Here is a 24,721-nt window from a genome sequence, read left to right as displayed (position 1 = left end):
TGTGTGTGTGTGTGTGAGTGAGAGAGAGAGTGTGCATGTACAATATGCAATTATGTAAAGGTACAGTATGCATGTGTTACTATAAGTGTGTGCATATGTGCATAGGGAGGGAGAGAATGAGTGGGCTGGAGCGGGGAGAGAGAGAAGAGAATGTGTGTCATAGTTGTGGGTTGAGTGTTGAACAGTACTTGTGAATGGTTAGGTCACCTCACATTGATAAAAACATCTTCCATGGGAGCTGAGCCTCGTTCTCCTCAAGAACTTGAGAGCCTTCTAACGCAATCTCTCCATCTATATATATATATATATACACACTGCTCAAAAAAATAAAGGGAACACTTAAACAACACAATGTAACTAAAGTCAATCACGCTTCTGTGAAAACAAACTGTCCACTTAGGAAGCAACACTGATTGACAATACATTTCACATGATGTTGTGCAAATGGAATAGACAACAGGTGGAAATTATAGGCAATTAGCAAGACACCCCCAATAAAGGAGTGGTTCTGCAGGTGGTGACCACAGACCACTTCTCAGTTCCTATGCTTCCTGGCTGATGTTTTGGTCACTTTTGAATGCTGGCGGTGCTTTCACTCTAGTGGTAGAGTCTACAACCCACACAAGTGGCTCAGGTAGTGCAGCTCATCCAGGATGGCACATCAATGCGAGCTGTGGCAAGAAGGTTTGCTGTGTCTGTCAGCGTAGTGTCCAGAGCATGGAGGCGCTACCAGGAGACAGGCCAGTACATCAGGAGACGTGGAGGAGGCCGTAGGAGGGCAACAACCCAGCAGCAGCACCGCTACCTCCGCCTTTGTGCAAGGAGGAGCAGGAGGAGCACTGCCAGAGCCCTGCAAAATGACCTCCAGCAGGCCACAAATGTGCATGTGTCTGCTCAAACGGTCAGAAACAGACTCCATGAGGGTGGTATGAGGGCCCGACATCCACAGGTGGGGGTTGTGCTTACAGCCCAACACTGCGCAGGACGTTTGGCATTTGCCAGAGAACACCAAGATTGGCAAATTCGCCACTGGCGCCCTGTGCTCTTCACAGATGAAAGCAGGTTCACACTGAGCATGTGACAGACGTGACAGAGTCTGGAGACGCCGTGGAGAACGTTCTGCTGCCTGCAACATCCTCCAGCATGACCGGTTTGGCGGTGGGTCAGTCATGGTGTGGGGTGGCATTTATTTGGGGGCCGCCATGTGCTCGCCAGAGGTAGCCTGACTGCCATTAGGTACAGAGATGAGATCCTCAGACCCCTTGTGAGACCATATGCTGGTGCGGTTGGCCCTGGGTTCCTCCTAATGCAAGACAATGCTAGACCTCATGTGGCTGGAGTGTGTCAGCAGTTCCTGCAAGAGGAAGGCATTGATGCTATGGACTGGCCCGCCCGTTCCCCAGACCTGAATCCAATTGAGCACATCTGGGACATCATGTCTTGCTCCATCCACCAACGCCACGTTGCACCAGACTGTCCAGGAGTTGGCGGATGCTTTAGTCCAGGTCTGGGAGGAGATCCCTCAGGAGACCATCCGCCACCTCATCAGGAGCATGCCCAGGCGTTGTAGGGAGGTCATACAGGCACGTGGAGGCCACACACACTACTGAGCCTCATTTGGACTTGTTTTAAGGACATTACATCAAAGTTGGATCAGCCTGTAGTGTGGTTTTCCACTTTAATTTTGAGTGCGACTCCAAATCCAGACCTCCATGGGTTGATAAATTTGATTTCCATTGATAATGTTTGTCGTCAGCACATTCAACTATGTAAAGAAAAAAGTATTTAATCAGATCTAGGATGTGTTATTTTAGTGTTCCCTTTATTTTTTTGAGCAGTGTATATATATATATATATGTATATATATATATATATATATATATATATATACATATATATATATATATTCCTCTCCCACCTCTCTTTGTATATCTCTCTATTCCTCTCTCTATCTTCCTCTCTCTACCCCTCTCTCACTCCCTTCCTTCTCTTCCCTCTCTATTCCTTTCTCCCTCTCTTTCCGTCAAAAGCAAATATGGATAAACTTGAATTATCTAAGTGAATGTCCAATACATAACGTCGAAGACTATAGTTTGACAACAGGCTCTCCCTTCGGCAAAATATACTTTAACCAAACCTTCCCTGAAAAACAAAACAAGTGACTATCCCCTAGACCCAAAGTAATAATTAAAACAGAAATTGGATAACAGAAAACATGCCTACCGTTTACCCTCACTTCTAGGATGGACCAGAGACTAAATGTGGTGTTTTAGAAACGGATCCTCGTCCTGTAAGCATCACATGTCAATGCAGGAGTTTTGATAAGCACAGGGCCCCGGGGCCAGAAGGTTGTGGGTTTGCAAGCCACCGTGGAAATAGATGAGGGTGGGAAATACCTTCTTTAGATTCATGCAATGCTTTTATTATATATATATATATGTATTTGCAGGTCTGAGAAAAATAAGCCTTTTGTAAAAATGTCATGCAATTCTACGTCATTTCACATGACTGGAGACCTGAGCAGAATTTTTTTTTTTTTTAATACCACACAAATGACCAAAATGACAGGCTAAGAATGGACAGAGAGAAAGGCCTATGCGTTCATCTCATCATATTTCTCCAATGCCAAATCATCGTGTCTTGTTTGTAATGAAACCGTCCCTGTTTGCAACTAAATAAATCTGAGACTTCATTATGAAGCTGAGCATGGTACTTCCAAAAGTTAGGCCTACCTTTCCACTCCAGACAGACTAGGCCTACCTTTCTACCCTAGACAGAGTAGGCCTACCTTTCCACTCCAGACAGAGTAGGCCTACCTTTCCACCCCAGACAGAGTAGGCCTACCTTTCCACCCCAGACAGAGTAGGCCTACCTTTCCACTCCAGACAGAGTAGGCCTACCTTTCCACCCCAGACAGAGTAGGCCTACCTTTCCACCCCAGACAGAGTAGGCCTACCTTTCCACCCCAGACAGAGTAGGCCTACCTTTCCCCTCCAGACAGAGTAGGCCTACCTTTCCCCTCCAGACAGAGTAGGCCTACCTTTCCCCTCCAGACAGAGTAGGCCTACCTTTCCACCCCAGACAGAGTAGGCCTACCTTTCCCCTCCAGACAGAGTAGGCCTACCTTTCCACCCCAGACAGAGTAGGCCTACCTTTCCACCCCAGACAGAGTAGGCCTACCTTTCCACCCCAGACAGAGTAGGCCTACCTTTCCCCTCCAGACAGAGTAGGCCTACCTTTCCACCCCAGACAGAGTAGGCCTACCTTTCCCCTCCAGACAGAGTAGGCCTACCTTTCCACCCCAGACAGAGTAGGCCTACCTTTCCACCCCAGACAGAGTAGGCCTACCTTTCCACCCCAGACAGAGTAGGCCTACCTTTCCCCTCCAGACAGAGTAGGCCTACCTTTCCACCCCAGACAGAGTAGGCCTACCTTTCCACCCCAGACAGAGTAGGCCTACCTTTCCACCCCAGACAGAGTAGGCCTACCTTTCCACCCCAGACAGAGTAGGCCTACCTTTCCACCCCAGACAGAGTAGGCCTACCTTTCCACCCCAGACAGAGTAGGCCTGCAGACGCAGAAAAATGTAAAGCTTTAACTGCTGGCTACTCTTCTTCCATTGGCTTAAACCAACGAGAGAAGGTCACAAGTGTTTCCCTAAAAGCTGTCTGGGTTTAAACGTCTTCTACCGCACAGAAAGTGAATAGCTTAATCAATTGATAGCGACAGAATTAGATTACTTCCCAAGCAAAGTCTATTTCGGTCTCCTTTTGCTATAGAAAGTTGTAGCTCAGCCAAGGAATGTCATAGAAACCAAACAAAGACGTCCGCATATGCATTCCAAGTCACTTCTTTCCCAGTTCTTTTTAACAGCTTGTTTCTGGCATAAAGCATCAAGGACCAAAGCGCTAATATAGATCCCTTCATATCATCGTTTTATTCTCTTCAAAATCTTAAAGGGATACTTTGGGATTTTGGGAATGAGGCCATGTATCTACTTCCCCAGAGTCAGATGAACACGTGGAGAACCATTTTTATGTCTCTGTGTGCCGTTTGAAGGAAGTTGTTAACCAGCGCTAGCATTGGCTGGTGAAACTCTAACTTCCTTCCTACTGGACACAGAGACATGCAAATGGTACGCACAACTTCATCTGATAAAGGATAAAGGGCCTCATTGTACAAATCCTTGAAGGATCCCTTTAAAGCTAACAAGGGGTATGCCTATGCTTTTATTGAACAAAACAATATTCTTAACCAAAAGGTAGGCCTATGGCACACTCATACCCCCTCAATTCGAGTCCTGGTTCTAACTTCACAGACACGGAGGTAGGCTATTTAGAGTGCATGATGCAGCACCATGAGCTGCCTGATTGACTGTGCCGCGGCTACCGCTTCATGGTTTCAGCAATACAGTGCAAGTTAGTCAAATGAGCGATTATTGTGAGGTCGATATCTCAGTAGCTCTGATAAATATACAACAAAAAAAGTAGAGAAAAGTGCAACATGTAACGTGTTTGTCCCATGTTTCATGAGCTGAAATAAAAGAAATGTCCCATACTGTACGCACAAAAAAGCTGATTTCACTCAGATTTTGTGCACAAATGTGTTTACATCCCTGTTAGTGAGCATTTCTCCTTTGCCAAGATAATCCATCCTCCTGACAGATGTGGCATGTCACGAAGCTGATTAAACAGCATGATCATTACAGAGGTGCGCCTTGTGCTGGGGACAATAAAAGGCCACTCTAAAATCTGCAGTTTTGTCGCAAAACACAATGTCACAGATGTCTCAAGTGTTGAGGGTGCGTGCAATTGGCATGCCGACTGCAGGAATGTCCACCAGAGCTGTTGCCAGATAATTGAATGATCGTTTCTCTACCATAAGCTGCCCTCCAATGTTGTTTTAAAGAATTTGGCTGTACGTCTAACCAGCCTCACAACCGCAGACCGCGTGTATGGCGTCGTGTGGGTGAGCGGTTTGCCGATGTCAACGTTGTGAACAGAGTGCCCCATGGTGGAGGTGGGGTTATGGTACTGCAGGCATAAGCTACGGACAATGAACACAATTGCATTTTATCGATGGCCATTTGAATGCCCATTGTCGTGCCATTCATCCACCGTGTGTTCCAGTTCCGGCCAATACCCTGCAACTTCGCACAGCCATCGAAGAGGAGTGGGACAACATTCCGTAGGCCACAATCGACAGCCTGGTCAGCTCTGGTGTGACCATCATTTGCATGAGGCAAGCGGTGATCACCAGATACTGACTGGTTTTCTGATCCACGTTCCTACTTTTTTTGTTTTGGTATCTGTGACCAAGAGATGCACATCTGTATTCCCAGTCATGTGAAATCCATAGATTTGGGCCTAATGAATTAATTTAAGTTGACTGATTTTCCTTATACGAACTGTAAACTCAGTAAAACCGTTGAAATTGTTGCATGTTTGCGTTTATACTTTTGTTCCGTGTAGTTCCATCATGGGCGAGAAACCTATTGTTTATCAAATCAATTATAGTAGCAGCAAGCTGTCAAACTTGACTTCCGGTCCTCCTTCTCATCGTCGTACTTTCCCTCTCAAACTGAACAGAATAGGCTAGTCTGCGTGCACTGTATAGAATTTGGGGGGGGGGGAGTATAAATATATACCCATTTCGGGAAGAAGCCTTTGACTCTCCTCCTGAACTGACACTTTAAAAGCTACACAGCCAACAGGTTTCGATCAGCAAGAGCATGGCAGCCTAGTTTTAATTACGCCGTTCCCAGAAGCGCAAAAGAAGGAAGTACATTTTCTCATGAATATAACTTTGCTCTGTGCTCCTGCAGCCTAGGCCATAGCCTGTGGAGCATTTGATTGAGACCACACTAAATAGCCTACAGGTGCACTTGATATTGCATGCCCAGCGAAGAGTCAGAGATTCGGGCCGGTATAAGGCACACATCGATAAAAACCTGCTACGCAACTAATTCTAAAACACTGAGAAATATTGAAATTTCATCAATTACAAATTACATGCCCCTCCCCTGGACTAGATTTTTTTTTAAAATACTAAACCCTCCTCTTGAATGAAATTGAAAAATCATGACCCTCCCACCTTTTCCTCCTGGTCCCCATTCTGTTCGTTTCCAACCATCCAAGCAAACCCTCTTCCCACTCTCTCTCTTCCAGCTCTCTCTTTTATCCCCCTCTCTGTTCTACCTCTCTCTCTCTCCCTCCCGCCTCTCTCTTCTCCCCCCCACCCCATTCTCTTTCTCCCTCCCTCCCTGATCCATATACTGTGTTTTGCCCAAGCCCATTGAGACATATAGATGTTGAGACAGTCCCACGCATCCAGGCCATTTTGTATATAACCAGCTCATTCAACAGTAATGACACTACTGCTCAGTCCTCACTAACCAGGGACTAAAGTGTACCCTACATAGGGAGGGAACATCCCCATGCCCCGAGGAGTGTGCATTGATGCTACCAAAGAGTGGAATGAACTCTCACATATCCCGTTGGGTCTGAGTGTCCCTGTGTCCTAAAAGGACTTTCCTGGAGAGAAGTCAGTGGAGACGTCTTAGCACCCGAGTGGACATTACTTCCTGTCGTCCCTAAGGAGGGAACATTATGAGCCCTTAGAAGTGGACACGCGTTTCCCCTGGGAGAGAGAGTCTGAGTGACAGATAGGGAGATGAAGACAGACAGAAAGAAAGATAGAATAAGAAGAAAGGGCAGGAGGACGACGAGGGAGCGAAGAGGAAGAGCAGACAAATGAAGAAAGAGAGCGAGAAGGACAGAAAGAGAAGGACAGAAAGAGACAGACAGAAAGAGAAGGACAGAAAGAGAAAGACAGAAAGAGAAGGACAGAAAGAGAAGGACCGAAAGAGGAGGACAGAAAGAGAAGGACCGAAAGAGAAGGACCGAAAGAGAAGGACCGAAAGAGAAGGACAGAAAGAGAAGGACCGAAAGAGAAGGACCGAAAGAGGAGGACCGAAAGAGGAGGACCGAAAGAGGAGGACCGAAAGAGAAGGACCGAAAGAGAAGGACCGAAAGAGAAGGACAGAAAGAGAAGGACCGAAAGAGAAGGACCCGAAAGAGAAGGACCCGAAAGAAGAGGACAGAAAGAGGAGGACAGAAAGAGGAGGACAGAAAGAGGAGGACCGAAAGAGGAGGACTGAAAGAGGAGGGAGATGCTCCCACGTGGGACTGGGAACAGAAAAAGCCCAGCAGCCTTGGGAATAATCATGGAAATTAGGACATCTTAAAGATGGAGATTTGGAAGGACGGAGGGACGGGAACACCATAGGAATTCTATTGAAAACAAAGTGGAACAGTGAAGTAATGTTAGCCTCAGGTAGCTAAACTCTTGAAGAACAGTGAAGTATAGAGGGTAATGTTAGCTTCAGGTAAGTAGAGCACTAACCCCTATGTCTTGGAGAGTGCTTATCGTGTACATTGTATTCCAGTGGATTAGACTGTGGAAAGTACAGTAAGTGCAATAGGAAGCCATAAACACACAGGAATACACACACACAGACACACACACACCAACTGGTCTTACTCTTGCACACACACATGCAGACGGACTCAGACACCCACACACACTCCCTCTCTCTTTGGCCGGGACACACACACACCCTGTCCATTGAGGTGAAACCAGGAAAAGAGAAGGCATTGCATTTTTTCTGCTTAGTATTCAACCCTGATCACTGCAGTGCACTATGCATGTTTGTCCTTGCAAATGTGCCTCTCCTCTCCTGCTCTCCCTCCCTCTGTCAGTCTCTCTTCTCTCTCTGTGCCCTCACATCACTCAGTATTTTACAGTTCTCTCTCTCTCTCTCTCTCTCTCTCTCTCTCTCTCTCTCTCTCTCTCTCTCTCTCTCTCTCTCTCTCTCTCTCTCTCTCTCTCTCTCTCTCTCTCTCTCTCTCTCTCTCTCTCTCTCTCTCTCTCTCTCTCTCTCTCTCTCTCTCTCTCTCTCTCTCTCTCTCTCCTTGTTTATCTCCAACACTTGATCAACCACTCCACACACATATGTTCTGTAGTAAAGTACACACACTGCATGGGGGAAAAGCATAATTGTCCTAGAGAATGAACACACACAGGATCTGGGCACTGAGTCATAGCGTCTGTATTTGTACAGGAACAGTCAGCAGAGAGCGGAGCAGCCGCTATTCCACAAAGACACACTGGAATCTTCTCCATCATTAAATACAACACACACACACACACACACACACACACACACACGGGCCAACTGTGTCCAAACTGTCAGAGACAGGGCCACCCAGAGATTGACTGGGTTGGCTGGTAAATGTACCCACGCTTCACACTTTGACAGAGAAAGAGAGGGAGCGAGAGAGATATTAAAATGCAGAACTTTGCTATTCATCTCTTTCCATCCCTCTTGGCAAATTTCTCTCTCTCTTCTTTCTCTCTCTCTCTCTACTTCTTTCTGTCCTGTCTTGTATCCCTGTCTGTCCATTCACCTTAATTCTGCACGTGTAGGCTTTTTCCCCAGCAGTTTGTGGCCTGAGGTGCTTTGATACTGCTAAGCTCAGGATTGTCCCTCCATTGCTACTCTCTCCTTCATTCCTCTCTCAAATCATCCCTCTTTCATTACCAGGCAGCGTCAGCCCCTCGCTGCCTCCTCCTCTTCCTTCTTGCTCCGCCGCATCTCTCTCTCTCTCTCTTCCTCCTTCCCGCCTGCCTCTCTCCACTCTCATCCCCCCCCCCCCTCTCACTCTCGCATTCTCCCTCCCCTATACGGAGCTCTGCAGCATTACCGTCATCATCATTTCATGAGTCTCCCTCCTCTCACAGACCTCTTCTCTGCAGTGCGCACGCGCACGCACACACACACACACACTCTCACATACAAACACACACATTTTCACACATACATGCACACATATCGATACACTCTGTTCTTGCCTGGAAAGTGCCACGAGGGATTTCAATATCGTGAACACACAGAGGCTTTACGGAAATCATCACGTTATCGACGTGGTGCACAGAGATTGACGGAGAGGTTTATTACGTGTGTGTGTGTGTGTGGTGTGTGTGTTCTGTGTTCTGTTTTAAAGACAGGATGTCTCCATCTTTCCTTCTCTTGCTTTCTCCATTTGTCCCTACGTATTCTCTCTCTCTCTCCATCTCTCTTTCCCTCCCTCAGATCAGTTTCTCCTGCCCTGTTCAAAAATGAAATCTTGTGGGAGAGAGAATCCGGAGCAGGTTGGGTGAGAAACAGAGTGTGCAAGGGAATTGCTGTATGCTATAAACCATCACTTGTGTGTGTGTGTGTGTGTGTGTGTGTGTGTGTGTGTGTGTGTGTGTGTGTGTGTGTGTGTGTGTGTGTGTGTGTGTGTGTGTGCGCAATGTATTACTTGTCAATTCATTGTGCCTTAGGCAATGTTCGATTCGACTAGGTGTGCCTCACAGCCAAAGGGCTTGGCCACAATAACTATTCTCTACTCCTGTGTAATTTCTCCACTGGTAATCCAAATGCCATTCACTTATCTCCACTGATCCATAAATACTCATCAAGGATGGAAGGCCTGGCCTTTTCAGCAGCACCTCACATGGTACACTTCTGGGAAATTACAGCTGCATTATAATGGTCATGGTTTGTGTTTACAGTACAGATTACACAACAGTTTCCTCAAACTCAAGGTGCTTTACATTGTACAGGGGAAACTGGGGTAATACTTTCCACCATTTTGTGATAAATGGGAGGCAGTTGTGTTTGATATGGCCTATTGACGTTCATTGATACATTCTAAAGATTGATTTGGTTTCTAATGTAGGCCTCAACATGGTTTTACTGAGTATCAATACACATATACAATTCAAGTGTCAAATCAATTACAATTCAAGTATTCTTGCCACATCATTGCTTGACCGCGGAAACCTGGTTAGCAGTTTTGATTGAACTGGGCCCTGTAGGGCTATTTGAAGAGGCTAATACAGGGCCGTAAGTAAGTAAGGAGCATTTGACATCTGCCTGACAAATCCCACAAATCTCCAAAAGCTTTCAGTACTCTCTCTCTCCGGAGGATGAGAATCATCCCACCATCCTATAACCAGAAGGAGAAGAGGGGAAGGCGAGAGTGGAGGATGAGAATCATCCCAGCATCCTATAACCAGAAGGAGAAGAGGGGAAGGCGAGAGTGGAGGATGGGAGAAAAGGGGAGGAGAGGAGAGCAAGAGGGAAGTGGAGGAGAGGAGGAAAAGAATGGAAGGGGGAAAATGGGGAACTGGGGGAAAATGGGGGAAAATGGGGAACTGAGGGGGAAAATGGGGAACTGAGTGGTAGAGGGGAAGACTGATTCGGAAGAGGGGAGAGAAAGAGGGGAGGGGAAGGGAAGGGAAGTGGAGGAGGGGAGAGGAAGAGAGAAGAGAAAGAGGAGAAGGAAAAGGGGTGTTTAAGTGTTGGGTTTTTTTCACCCTCTGTCCTGTGCCAAATTAGCCATTTTTACACAAGGGGAAAGAGTGTTCCCTCAGGGTCAACAGGAAAGGCACCCTCCCAACCCTACCTTTACCCCTTCCCCCAGAGGATGTAGACCAGCGGGACACAAGCCCTGTGTCACATGAACACACTGCTACCTCTCCTTTCGATAATAATACATTGAATTGATAATGTGCCTTTCATTGAAAAACTATCTCTATAATGGTTCCTATGAATAGAATTAAAGGCAGTATAGAAGGAACAAGAACAAAACATTTGCACAAACTGCCTTTTATGTGACAAATGTTGCTGTCCAAAGTGTTTTTTTATCAGGTCAAACACCACAACGTATCATCTCACGTTGCAGTTTAATGGATCAAGTTCATTCAGAGGTTGTTTGAGTGTCTCTCTAACAAGCTATAACTCTAGCACTATACCTTAGCTCTAGCCTGTATGACTGGCTTGACCCTTCACCTGAAATCCCTTTGTAACAACTTATTGTGGCTTATCTTTTACGCTTTACATTATACCTCAACTGATCCCAGGCCACTTATAATCATTTTTTTTGCTCTAACTGGTTCTGGTTAGATCTGATCATAAATCAGCTGTTTAAGCACATAAAGTGACCAGAGCCAACCCACCGGAGCACACACTGGTTGAATCAACATTGTTCCAACGTAATGTGTCAACGAATTGTGATATCGAATCAACGTGGAAAATACATTGGATTTGAAAAAGAGTCGTCAACCGGTGCCGTTTTCATCTCATTTCAACCGGTGCCGTTTTCATCTCGTTTCAACCGGTGCCGTTTTCATCTCGTTTCAACCGGTGCCGTTTTCATCTCATTTCAACCGGTGCCGTTTTCATCTCGTTTCAACCGGTGCCGTTTTCATCTCGTTTCAACCGGTGCCGTTTTCATCTCGTTTCAACCGGTGCCGTTTTCATCTCGTTTCAACCGGTGCCGTTTTCATCTCATTTCAACCGGTGCCGTTTTCATCTCATTTCAACCGGTGCCGTTTTCATCTCATTTCAACCGGTGCCGTTTTCATCTCATTTCAACCGGTGCCGTTTTCATCTCATTTCAACCGGTGCCGTTTTCATCTCATTTCAACCGGTGCCGTTTTCATCTCATTTCAACCGGTGCCGTTTTCATCTCATTTCAACCGGTGCCGTTTTCATCTCATTTCAACCGGTGCCGTTTTCATCTCATTTCAACCGGTGCTGTTTTCATCTCATTTCAACCGGTGCTGTTTTCATCTCATTTCAACCGGTGCTGTTTTCATCTCATTTCAACCGGTGCTGTTTTCATCTCATTTCAACCGGTGCTGTTTTCATCTCATTTCAACCGGTGCTGTTTTCATCTCATTTCAACCGGTGCTGTTTTCATCTCGTTTCAACCAGCGTTGTAAACATTGAAATTGGGGTAAAACGTCAACTGAAATACATTGACTTGCATTTAAATGACGGCGTCCTTTGGTCAAATCAGATGTTAATGTATCCTACGTAAACCCAACCTCACTCCAGTTTACTTTCACATGCAGCTTGTGTCAGAAAGGTTAGAGGAGTTACCTTCAACTATTCAATGTTATTTAGGTAGTCTACGCAAGTGAGTATGGAAGCTAATCAATGTCTAAATGTGTTGACATGACAGCTCAGCTGAATCAAACGCAGCTTGTTGCCAAAGCTAAGTAGGGTTCATAGAGGTAGGCATTCAGATGGTATACTTGTTCTCACTGAAATGCATTTACCCCTCGTGCACCAGTAGGAGTCACTGTTCGGGCAGGAATCGTTGGACTGCGGCTTCACATCTTTATTTCAATACACCTCTATTTTGGCTGATGGCATAATATTGAAACAATGACGTTGATTCAAACATAGCATTTTACTATCAACATTGAAACAAGGTCAAGTAACATATGTCTTATCAAATATGAAATTCAACATTATTTCAACCACCCCAATATATTGAATATATTTCCACGTGGAATTTTCAACGCAATTTCAACGTATATAGTTCTAATTATGTTGATATTAGATTGATGTAACAACCTGTTAGTCAAGTTAAGTCAATGTGTTTAAGTTGAAGTTGACCTTCATTTCAATGTTTACAACACTGGTTGAAATGAGATGAAAACAGCACCGGTTGAAATGAGATGAAAACAGCACCGGTTGAAATGAGATGAAAACAGCACCGGTTGAAATGAGATGAAAACAGTACTGGTTGATGACTTTTTTCAAATCCAATGTATGTTTCACGTTAATTCCACGTCACAATGAATTGACAAATGATGTTGAAACAACGTTGATTCATCCAGTGTGTGCTCAGTGGGAAGATCCATCTGCACTGCAGCACCCTGTGGCTCTCTGCTCTCCTCTGTCTGTCCCCTATCAGGTGAATGGAGAGGTGGTATTTTGCCAAACTAAACTCTAGTGACACAAGTCACCTTGCCTGGGACTTGGAGACTTGTGTTCGCTCCCAGGGGCAAACGCCAAGTCTTTAGCTCAGTGGGCTAGCGCGGCTATCATGACATTGACTCCAGGGCACGGTTCCAATACTTTCAGACTGCCTCCTTCCTTTCAGCTGTTTCTCGAGGTTATTACTGATGTGCATGATTGGATGACAGAAGGGTGCATGTTTAAAGTTTAAGAATGGAGCCAGTCCCTGACTAACTGAACGAAGGAAGAAAGGATGCATGTTTAGAGTTTTTGAACGGGGCCAGATACTGACTTACTGAAGGAAGGATGGATGGAAGGATACACATTTTAAATATTTGAACAGGGCCAGTCCCTGACTAACTGAAAGAAGGGTGGAAGTAGGCATGTTCAAAGTATTTGAATGGGGACAGTCCTCTATGAACTGAAAGGACACTGAGGAACAGGATGTACATAAGGGGAGGTACAAATTTAGATGATGCAAGGATTGACACAGAGAGAAAGTGTGTGTGTGTGTGTGTGTGTGTGTGTGTGTGTGTGTGTGTGTGTGTGTGTGTGTGTGTGTGTGTGTGTGTGTGTGTGTGTGTGTGTGTGTGTGTGTGTGTGTGTGTGTGTGTGTGTGACAGAAAGGCTATAGGAAGTGGTCTCTGCCGCTACTCAATTCTGGAGTTTTGTGGTGCAGCACCATAGCCTGTTCTCTATACAACAGAATATTGTTATGGGAAACACAGGGCCAAAACCCTATATGATTCCTACCTCAAACATAAACCTACATACAGTCAATGGTCTGCATTTTGCCTGTAAATAAATTACTTTTTAAAATTGTTTTATTAGATTACTTCAAAAACAGGTTACACATAAAGTGACCAGTAGGTAGATTACCTACCATGCATGTAAAAAAAACTGTTAAATTAGTTAGTGTTCCCTCAAATAACGATTTTTTTTTTCAAAAGCCCCCTTGATTGGGCCCTATGTGAGAACACCGGCGCTGAAAGCTTTCAGTTCCCCCGACGTTTGTCACATCTCTCCCCGCGGAGGGGCCCCACTGCCACCGCAGTGGATGCAATTCACACGAAACACTCCGAGCAGGTACAATCGACGACGACAAGGGCGAAAACAATGTGGCTGGGGTACACGCTGCAAACCAGCCAGCGCTGTGTAAGGGAAGCCAAGTAACCGGCCGCTGAGGCCGGGCAGCACGCACATCGGTAAAAGAAAAGAGAAAGGGGAGAGAACCACGGGCGGTTTTGATGCACACGGTGGCCGGTTGCTTCTGCAAAGCACTCTGCTGCATGGGAATGTGCAACGGAGGTGCAGTAACGTCCAGCGAAAACCACCAGGGGAGGTGTGCGTGTCAGTATGGTGAAGAGGGGTGTGCGTGTCAGTATGGGAAAGAGGAGGAAAGATGCAGCCCATCTCCCCTTTTTTCTATCTATATTTAGAGGTAGAAGAGGAGGGGGGTGGTAGAGGGACATAATCACAAATAGGATCCAGCCAAACAGAAACCTTAGCAGAAAAACGGCAAGGTGGTGTAAAAGGAGTGGAGTGCAACATTTGTATGCCCAAGGAAATTTGAGATCGTGTTTTTAACGCAATGTCAACAAGCCTCCAAATAGGCGACTCTGTCACATGCGTTTCCCATTACATTTACTAAAGAACAACACAGAAATGGCAATCCGCAGCAGAAGCAGCATTTAAATCGGCCACAGACAGACCAATACGGCCTGGGAATGAAAGGTTTCCCAGTGGCCAATGCCTCCACAGAGGACTGGTGGTAAATAAAACTGCCGACGGGAGAAAGGTGAGATCCCTTCCGGCACGAGCATGCGCGCGAGTAAGTCTGTCGGAGTGCGCACGACACACATTTGACGTATACAGTACAAAGGAATCTAGTTCACACACGCCGGTTTATTTTCGGCACCCGGGTCCCCTATTCACAGATTGTTTACAAACACCTGGGGAGAGAAAGAGACAACCGACACACCGAGACAAGAATGATTTAGCCCCATTTAAAAAAAAGTGGAACACGTCACATCAAAGTCATCAAATACGTGTTTGCTCTTGATCTCTACGGCCACGTCACCAATGAGTTGATTCCTGGGTGAATAGTATTGTGCATGTGCCATGCAGTAGGCTAGACATTTTTTTACACTATGGATAGAAAGAAAAATACAGATTTCGCAAGCTATGCAGTTTCCGGGGGTGTGCCCATTAACATTAGGAAAACGGATGCCCTTAAACGTATAGTAGACCATACTGTTTATTTTAGGCTAGCAGTTTGTTGGGGATACTCGAGGACTGGAGTTGGATAACACAAAGTGATCAATATGTTTCGAGAATAAACTTTGCTGAGATGTTCCCCTGATCCTCGGTGACGTGTCTTACGGAGACAATGAGACCTGGGAGAGTTGAGTCAGTCAGAGAAGTTCGAACAAGTGTTCGAGACCGGCAGCGTGAACTGAATGATATAACTCAGTGACCTAAACGCGTCCTCGACAATCGACACACTGAGTAGACCTAGGCTATAAGTGACACCAACTTGTCTGGTCGCATTGCTGTAACATAATAGATTGCAAGAGCAGTCATTATGTAGTCAGACACTTTAGTTCATACGAGTAGAAAGGCGAGTAAAGTAGTAAAAGGGAGCGGTCTAGGCGCTGTCTAGTGCTGAAATAGGCCAACATACTATCGCTGTCCAGTGCTGAAATACAGAAGGTGTGGGTGGAGCTGTCCGGTACTAGAGCAGGGATGAAAAAGCCAGGCCGCAGGGGTCAGTGTTGTGCCAAACTTTTTCTCCATCCTTCGCAAACACAGCTGATTAAACTAATTGCATTAGAAACTGGAAATCATGATTTGTTGATTATTGGAGTCAGGTGTGTTAACTGGGGCTGGGGGCAAAAGTGTGACACCAAGCAAGCAGGTCTATACGCAGCTCCGCTGTACGTTAGGCCTAGTACTAAAGAGAGTCATTTACTTATTTTTTTTGTTATGTTATTTATTTTTCCTCACGAGCGCAGGTATATCTGGGAGGGGAACATAGCTATGACCTACCTACTCTTGTCTTCAGCCAAGAGGCGTGAGGATGCGCGTGACATGAACAGAGCTGGATCACACAGAGGTTAAACAGATTTTTTTCCTGACATGTCATCAAATATCAAGCGCTCCCTCTGATATCTGGGGTAACCTCTGTAGCAGCACATTCTCAAAAGCACAGTGTGTGTGTGTCGTAATTGTAACAAGAGTGAAACTGGACCAGGGTCGTTCGGGAAGTTTACAAGGTGGACGAGGGTTAATTTCTCTCTAGAGGTGTGATATTGAACGCCCGTCAGTCTGCGCGCGCACACACACACACACACACACACACACACATATGACAGAATACTTCAAACTGACTAAACAGCGCAAGCGTAGTACACGAAAGGAGGTAACCTCTACGGGCATGATGTGAAAGGGGAGACTAGTCAGCCATTCTAGAGCTTGACAGGTATCGCCACTAACAGCGGGTACTCGGCTATCGTCTACCCGCACTACCCCCCTCCAATATCTCTCTGTGTCTGTGTGTGTGTGTGTGTGTGAAAGCCAGCTCAACTCGTTGGAAAGCCAGCTCAACTCGCTGCATAAAGTGGGGGCTTCGCTTTGCAAATAACACCATTTGGTGGAGACAGCCACGGAGACATATGGATTAATCAATAAGCGGATACGCACATCCAAGATTGCAAGGCTAAGCAAAAAACAAATACGCGAAAGAGGGGAAAAGCGACCCCATACAATAGTTGTAGTGCTTTTACTCTCGATCGAAGTCTTAAAAGGGCTAGCACAAACAGCCCCCGATCTCTCCGCCTCCCCCTCTTCTCTCCTTTTAGACCGCTGCTTCGTGTGCTGCGCTGCAGCAGAAATCGGCGCGAAGTCAGCTACTATCAGCACCGCAGTGCTACGCTATAGCACAACGAGAGAGAGAGAGAGTAGGAGAGTGGGGGGAGAGGGCTCCGGTGGGCTAGAAGGTGAAAATAAGCCACCCAGCGCACAGCCCTGCATCCGTGATAATAAAACAAGTCGTGTGTTGTATATGATAAAGAGTTGAGGGATACACTGTCGGCGCCGCAGAGCGATGACGACATTCACCCGCCGTGCAAAGAAGAAGCCACCCCCAACCGATATGCTGTTTCTCACTATCAAACCGAATCGGGGACTCTGTAGTCAATTTTGTAGCCTAATCAATGCTGTGCTAGAGCCCTTTTGTCCTCTCCATTCCACACCGTTTTCCTTTATTTCTTTCATTTTCATAATATAATACAGACGTTATTATCCAAAGCGATTTACAGTCAAGTGTGCACACATTTTACGCATGGGTGGCGCCGGGATTTGAAAACCCAATCCGAGTGTTGCTTTTAACCAACTGAGCCATATAGGACCACAACATGTATTATGTTGCAAACAAGTCAGGGGCCTCATTTATCAACCAATTTGCATGTGCAACAAATTATTGGGATTTATCAAACACACCGTGTGCATTCGGAAAGTATGCAGGCCCCTAGACTTGTTCCTCATGTTGTTGTTACGTTACAGCCTTATTCTAAAACGGATTACATCGTTTTTCCCTCATCAATCTACACACAATACCCCATAATGACAAAGCAAAAACAGGTTTTGAGATTTTTTTTACAAATGTATTTTAAATAAAAAACAGAATTATCACATTTACCCCTCATTCACCTTTTATGGTAACAAAAACTCCCTCATTGGCTGCGGGATTAGGATATGTTGGAACTGGGCTATGATAGTTTCTACAGCGCAATGGCAATTTTGATAAAACATTTTGTAGAGGTGTGGGCAGAATGTTTTAACATTTTGCAAATACTTTTTTTTGAAGTTTAAAAATTTCGCCTATAGCAAGTGCCGAACACTGGCTGCGCATTCTGCAAGACTGATTGTCTATTGAACAATTTAAAAGTAAATGCTGCCTACAGCCCACACAAAATACGAATTGTTGTGCAATATTTTATTTATCAATACATGATCAATACATGTTATAGGGTCTGAGATTAAACAGGTTATTTATTATGTTGTGCTCCTATAGCACAACACTACTGTAGCCTACTAAAACTGACATAGGCCCACGGTCTACTTACTAATAACGATGACTAAATAGAAGATGAATATTTGTTGTGTAGCGGGTATAAACCAGTCATGTCAGAAAGAGAGAGACATGCCCTGCAATATAATTATGATTCAGGCCTATATAATACAAGTAAAATAAACATATTAGGCGACTTGCTATATGATCTTAGTAACAGGAAATGCATCTGTTTTATCATTAGGCCTAGGTTTGAGCTTCTTGTATGAGCCTACCATTATTATAATTCCCCTGCATCAAACACCTCGAACCCCCCCCCCCCCCCCCCCCCCCCCCCCCACAAAAAATGTGTTTTGCTTGCAATACAGTTGATCAACCACTAGGTGTGCATACGCATGGTCTGAGATTAGCGTGGAGATACAGTATGCACACTTTCCCATCAAGTAAAAAAATATAAATATAAATACCATCCTTAGCGGGAATACTGGCGCGCGAAAGGTTTAGAGTAGTTTTGTGCACTTTTGATAAATGAGGTCCCTGGTATATTACTATACTCCAAACCTTTAGGAATATGCAGGCAAGGTCACTTTTGCACTCACTTTTGCACTCACACACAATTTATAAACCCGCAAACCACGCCTTTCAGATAGATTTCACTCCACTTGAAACCAAGGATTCACCATGCTTTCATTCTTCAGTCATTAATTCCCGGCTCTGTTAACATCTCTGTTACAAAGGAAGCCTGAAAGAGACAGCAGCACAAGCATCTACAACATCCAGTCACTGAATGACAGTAGGAGGACAGAGGGGGTGGTTTATCTGAGATATTTAGGGCTATGAACGGATTCGAATGCTTTTTCCCCTGCATGCAGTCTCAACAACCAGGCCAAACCAGAGACCAGTCATACAGGCGCAGCCCGGGCAATACGCTGTCTTGATGTGCCCAGTCGACAGAAAATACTCTTTTAACACACAATAATCTGGGTCACGGCACAGCTTTGTCTCCGTAAATGGATATGGATTTTTAGAGACAATTAAGCACGAGGAGGGGGAGCAAGAGAGAGAAGGAGAGAAAGAGGTTTATTGTGGTAGCGACCCTGCTATAGTTACATTTAGTACAGCCACTACCGGGTGGATTAATCATATTGGCACAGGTGACGGTGTGCTTCCGCTTCCCTCCAAAGTGTGTGGTGGTGTAAAGTCACGTCCCACTTGGGCTAACCCTCTTTATTCTCTTCACAATGTATTCTTTACTTAAGTTACTTTACACCACTGGTTTTAAGCTATAAACCTTACCCTTGTTTTACACTATGTTACTAATCAACCCTGCGGTGCGAAGCAAAAGTCAATTCAGAAGCATCAGCATGTTTTGGATCAGCCCACAGTAGGGCTATAGCATTGTAGCCTACAGGATGCTCAATCATGGGGTGGTTATTTCAGCTTACCAGGAATCTTCTCCATGCACATCACACTGTAAACTCCCTCATCTGTGAAAGTAGTAGTACTAGCCCCAATAAAATGTACATACTTCTATGAGTAGCCCCTCAATAGTTTTTTTTAGATGATAGAGTAGAGGGGCACTGATCAGCAATAGGTCGATCCAGTGTTTACCCTCTGCTGTCTGCCATGACAAAAAAACAAACTCATTTTAAGTGATTATAAAAGTAATTTGACATCAGGGCTACTTACATCGATTACATTTATTCCTTTCACTCAAGCATTCGAAAAATCAGCTGAAATAACCACTTTATAGTCGGAGGGGATAAATGACAAATGTGGAAAATTCAACGCCCAAACCAGGAGGGTTATCTTGGCAACTCTACCTGCTGAGTAAGCCTGGTAAGAGACCTAGCTGTAATTTATCTCTGGGGTAGGGTGACATTGGCCCTAGACACTGATCTAAGGTTATATCTGCATTCCCTCCTCCTATTGGGTAAGGTTAGGATTGGAGAATAGTAAACTGATCCCAGATCTGCTTCTGAGGGCAACTTCTATACCTGGAGCTGCCACGCTGTTTACGTCCCAAATGGCACCCTATTCCCGATAGTGCACTACTTTTGTCCAGGGTCAATAGGACTCTGGCCAAAAGAAGTGCACTCTTACAGGGAATAGGGTGCCTTTTAGGACGTAAACTCTGACTCTAAGCCCGTTGCGCCCTCTAAAACGAACTTTCGGGAAACAAAAGCCTGCAGTATTGTGTTCCCATGAAGACAGCATCCTTGGAGGTCAGGTAGAGGGCCACCACATCAGGAAGAGAACATCAGGTAAGTTCATCTCATATAGTTAGACTTTGTAGAACAGATACACAACTCGAAAAACCCACCCCATTGGATAGATTAGAATGTCCATTCTACCAAGGACTTGCGTTTAGAAGGACAAGGAGCTATAGCCGCCCCCGCAGGACAACTTCTGGCATAAATTACGCCTGTTGTGTGACCGTGAATATTCTAACGTCACTCTATGTACGAAGATCTCAGGCTTAAACTGAAGCAATCAGCCCAATACAGACCATTGATGATTATCCCATTTTTAATCAAGAGCGGAACCCCTTAGTTGCCTTCTCTTGACACCTTACACCTTAAATAGGTCTGTGTGTTCTCTATGGAACGACCTTGGTTCTACTAATTATATTTATATGTCAAGCCTATACCTGTAATAGCCTACTGTAGCCTGGGCCAGAATACAGCATAGCATACATCCTGTTGCCAAGGGAACCACATGTGTTCAGTGTTACCTGCGTGAAGGTGTTAATTTGTGTTTGGGTGCAGGTGTCCACAAGTGAGCCGTTGTAACAGGTAACGTTACAGGCCTGGCCTGCACATCCTCAACAGTCAACACATTTCAGCCAACAGTTCCTGGTTATGAATGCTCTCTCATCTCCGCAGATGTGTGGTCCTACCTGAATACCCATGCAGATGTGTGGTCCTACCTGAATACCCATGCAGATGTGTGGTCCTACCTGAATACTCATGCAGATGTGTCTTTGTTCATTTGTCACAGGTGCAGGCCTGTCGATGTCCCTGTTTTCACACACAGATAGCCTATCACCTCGAAAGAAAAAAGTGGGTAGCCTTCAATGCAAAGGCCAGCATACTGAAGATAAATGGGCTATATGGTTTGTCATGTTGAAGGGATGAATGTTTATGGAAGGGGAATAACCAACCGCTGGGGCGTCATACCTACAGGGCCACATGTGACATAGGGCTACTGTGTGTCTCCTTCATAGCTGGCATGTCAACTGCACTGACTAGGCCTACACTGTAAAGGGCTTACTGTAAATTTGTCAGTAGCTTACAGGCCGCTCAGCGGCAAGTAAAATGTTGTATTTCATTTTACAGTACACAGTATCAAAGTAAGTACAGTGTAATGACACACAGTACAATACCGTAAAATTCACTGCCTTGTACTTTTAAAAAGCTACTGTAATCGGAGTGAATAAATGAATGAAAAAATTAAACGAGTTTCAGGGTTTGTATTTCACAGTATTTTACCGTAATTACATTTACTGTAATTACAAGGGATTGGTGCAAGCAGTTTGGCTGCTAGGTAAAGTGTTTACAAACATTACAGTATATTAATGAATACTTTGTGTTTTATATCACTTGCACTTCTAGAGGCTTCCAAACTGTCAGTGACTACAGGACATGGCAAAATGCTCAACCATTAGGGTTTAAGACTTGCTGCCACTCCTTTATACACTTTAAGTTGAAGGGGCACTATAACTAATACAAGTGAAATTGGTACAGCATTCTCACTCATGGGTGCAACAAATATATCCTCAACAAATATTGGAATTACAGTGCCATTCTAAATACAGCAATTTTTTCCATCTCACAACATTTCCCACAATGCCCATAATTTACAGTGTGCTGCAGTAAAACATTTTAAAGTATTTTACTGTTGATAATACACAATTACTGTACACAATTACAATTTTCCATTAGTGTGTGTCACCACAAGCAAAGTGAGATAGGCAACTGTTGACAATTGGTCAATCAACATATAGAGGCAAGGAAAGCTTTCATTCATAATGTTGGTTGGCAACAAAAACCCTAAACTAACTAAGCCTAAAATAACCATTCACTTGTATAGATTGAGACTGCGGTAGACAAGGCGGAGACGTTGATTGGCAGGAAGGACAAGTTCAATGGTTACAGGTAGGTTGGTCAAACAGGTTGGTTGGTCAAACAGGTTGGTTGGTCAAACAGGTTGGTTGGTCAAACAGGTAGGTTGGTTAAACAGGTAGGTTGGTTAAACAGGTAGGTTGGTCAAACAGGTAGGTTGGTCAAACAGGTAGGTTGGTTAAACAGCAGGAGAGCATGGTCAAAGGTTTAGGTCTAGATTAGAATGAAAAGTGGTGAGTTAATGAAGTCATTTCTGTGGTGGGCACAAACATGACAATGGTTCCATTCATTAATTATCCATTTATTTAGGTTTTAACTTTACTTGTGTTAGCTAAGTGGACACTAGTGTAGTTTACAAAACTAGCTGCTTAAAATGCGCCAAAATCGCGGCCAGGGTGCGCAAAACGCAGGTAGCCTGTAGACTGGGGAGGGACGCAGCACGAGAAGGCTTGTTAAAACGAAAGAGGGGTGAAAGTGGGATGGAGAGAGTGAAAGGCAAGGAGAAAGAGAGAGATGCGCAACAGGGGAGTGAACAGTGTGGAAGACGAGAGAGTGCGCGAGGAGACAATGCGCTAATCGAGATTGAGTGATGCACTCGACGACAACGACGGAGTCGGCACTAGAGGTCCACAAAGAACGACAATTTAATCAAGCGTGGGAAAGTGTGTGTGTGTGTTGTGTGTGTGTGTGGGGGGGGGGGGGGGGAATGCAGTACGCTCGAGACGCAGTGGTAACGGGGAAATAATGCGTAAAAATGGAGAAGGTAGAGGGACGAGGTGAGAAGCGTATAGGAATGGAGGACCGATTAAGTGACTGCGTGAGAGGGAACGAGGTACATGGGAGAGGGTCTCCCCACACAACTGTTATAGCGTACTGTGGTGCTACATAGAATCATTTATACAAAAATAGAGAAAATAACGCACTCTGGCCCACAACAGTCCATTTCCAACCAGTAACAATTTCTAAGCACACCAGCACTTGTCTGAGTTGGCAGCTTGTTGGAAATCCCTAACCGATGTTTTATGACAGTCAGTTTTTTTTTTCTTCGAACTCATTTCCCTTCACTATCAAAGCGAACATCACCGTCCTCATCATCGTATTAACTTTTGGACATAGCAGCTAACTTTCATTGACTGCAGTCTGTACACATGACGTCCATTATAAAATAGGTCAGGGATATTGAATATATAGCCTAAATAAGCATTAGGCTATGCGGGATCTCCCTCTTCTAAATACACTAACATTCCTGTGCACCTACAATAGACTTCTGTGGGACCGCAACATTTTTTAAAGAGGAAATGACATAACGAGTGTGTGAGAGAGAGAGAGAGAGAGAGAGAGAGAGAGAGAGAGGGAGAGAGAGAGAGAGAGAGAGAGCGCAACACAAGCATCGCAACAGCATGTATCGTGCTGGAAGAAGGACTCACCTTGGCATTCTTGGAAGAATATGGATCCTCAAAAAGATTCCAGAAATAGGGTTGCCACACACTCCACCAGCTCCTCTTGCGCCCGTCTTCATGCAGGCACAGCCTCTTGAGCTCTCCGTCCGCAGTCAGCTCCAGGTCGTCTTCCGGCTCCTCTGGCTCGGGCTGCTCGAAGCTGTCCAGCGCCTCTTCGGCATCCCTGTGTTGACGGTAGTTCATCCAGCAGCACGCCTCCACGTCCGTCTCGTCGATGCCCCAGAAGGCGAGCTCCTCCTCGAACAATGGGCCGCACACATCGTTGGGACAGTGAAGCTTGCCTGTGCGGTAGTAGTTGAGGATGAATGTGAATGTGCCGGGGTGGCGGTCGAAGAAGAACTCGTCGATTTTGGGGTCATAGTCGAAGTTGCTAAACGCGTCCGGATCGGTAAGCCAAGATAAGCGGGTACCGGGCAAAGTTTTGAGGGTGCTGCGGTAAGTCTCGTGTCGCACCCCTCCGCAGTTTATTACGATTTTCTCGCTGTCTGGCGGACAAGTCATGTCTGCACTGTAACATGCTTTGTTGGGCGACTTGTTCCCACCCTTGCGTCCTTTGAAAGAGGAGACTGACACCGAACTGAGCATAGGGGAAAGGGGGAGGGAGAGGAAAAGAGAGAGAACACAAGGGGAGGGGGGGAGGAGGAGTCTGTGGAGAGGGAAATAGAGAGGGGTCGAATATTGAGTGGAAAAGGGTTGAGTATGGTGTTGATTTTTTAACATGACGGTCAAATCTACAGATGAGGGTCAAATGTTTGAAAAATAAATAGATCATAGCCAATTTGTGCCCCATACATACAGTACCAGTCCAAAAGTTGACACACCTACTCATTCAAGGGTTTTTCTTTATTTTGACTGTTTTCTACATTGTATAATAATAGTGAAGACATCAAAACTATGCAATAACACACATGGAATCATGTAGTAACCAAACAAGTGTTAAACAAATCAAAATATTAGAGATTCTTCAAAATAAAAATAAAGAAAACCCTTTGCTTTGATGACAGCTTTGCACACTCTTAACCAGCTTCACCTGGAATCCTTTTCCAACAGTCTTGAAAGAGTTCCCACATATGCTGAGCACTTGTTGGCTGCCTTTCCTTCACTCTGTGGTCCAACTAATCCCAAATCATCTCAATTGGGTTGAGGTCAGATGATTGTGGAGGCCAGGTCCTCTGATGCAGCACTCCATCACCCTCCTTCTTGG

General features: G+C 45.2%; 1 protein-coding gene across 2 annotated transcripts in view; it reads right to left on the bottom strand.

Moving 5' to 3' along the window:
• LOC139420929 (potassium voltage-gated channel, Shaw-related subfamily, member 3a) overlaps positions 1-24,102 on the bottom strand; it is a 101,927-nt gene extending 77,825 nt beyond the window's left edge. For both annotated transcript variants that reach the window (XM_071171352.1, XM_071171351.1), the window contains exon 1: positions 23,485-24,102. In XM_071171352.1, coding sequence (XP_071027453.1) covers positions 23,485-24,102 — 618 coding nt within the window. The remainder of the gene's footprint in view (positions 1-23,484) is intronic.
• Between the last annotated feature and the right edge of the window lie 619 nt (positions 24,103-24,721).

Source organism: Oncorhynchus clarkii, chromosome 12, assembly GCF_045791955.1.
Source record: "Oncorhynchus clarkii lewisi isolate Uvic-CL-2024 chromosome 12, UVic_Ocla_1.0, whole genome shotgun sequence".
Lineage (NCBI taxonomy): Eukaryota > Metazoa > Chordata > Actinopteri > Salmoniformes > Salmonidae > Oncorhynchus > Oncorhynchus clarkii.
This window is presented reverse-complemented; position numbering and strand designations above follow the sequence as displayed.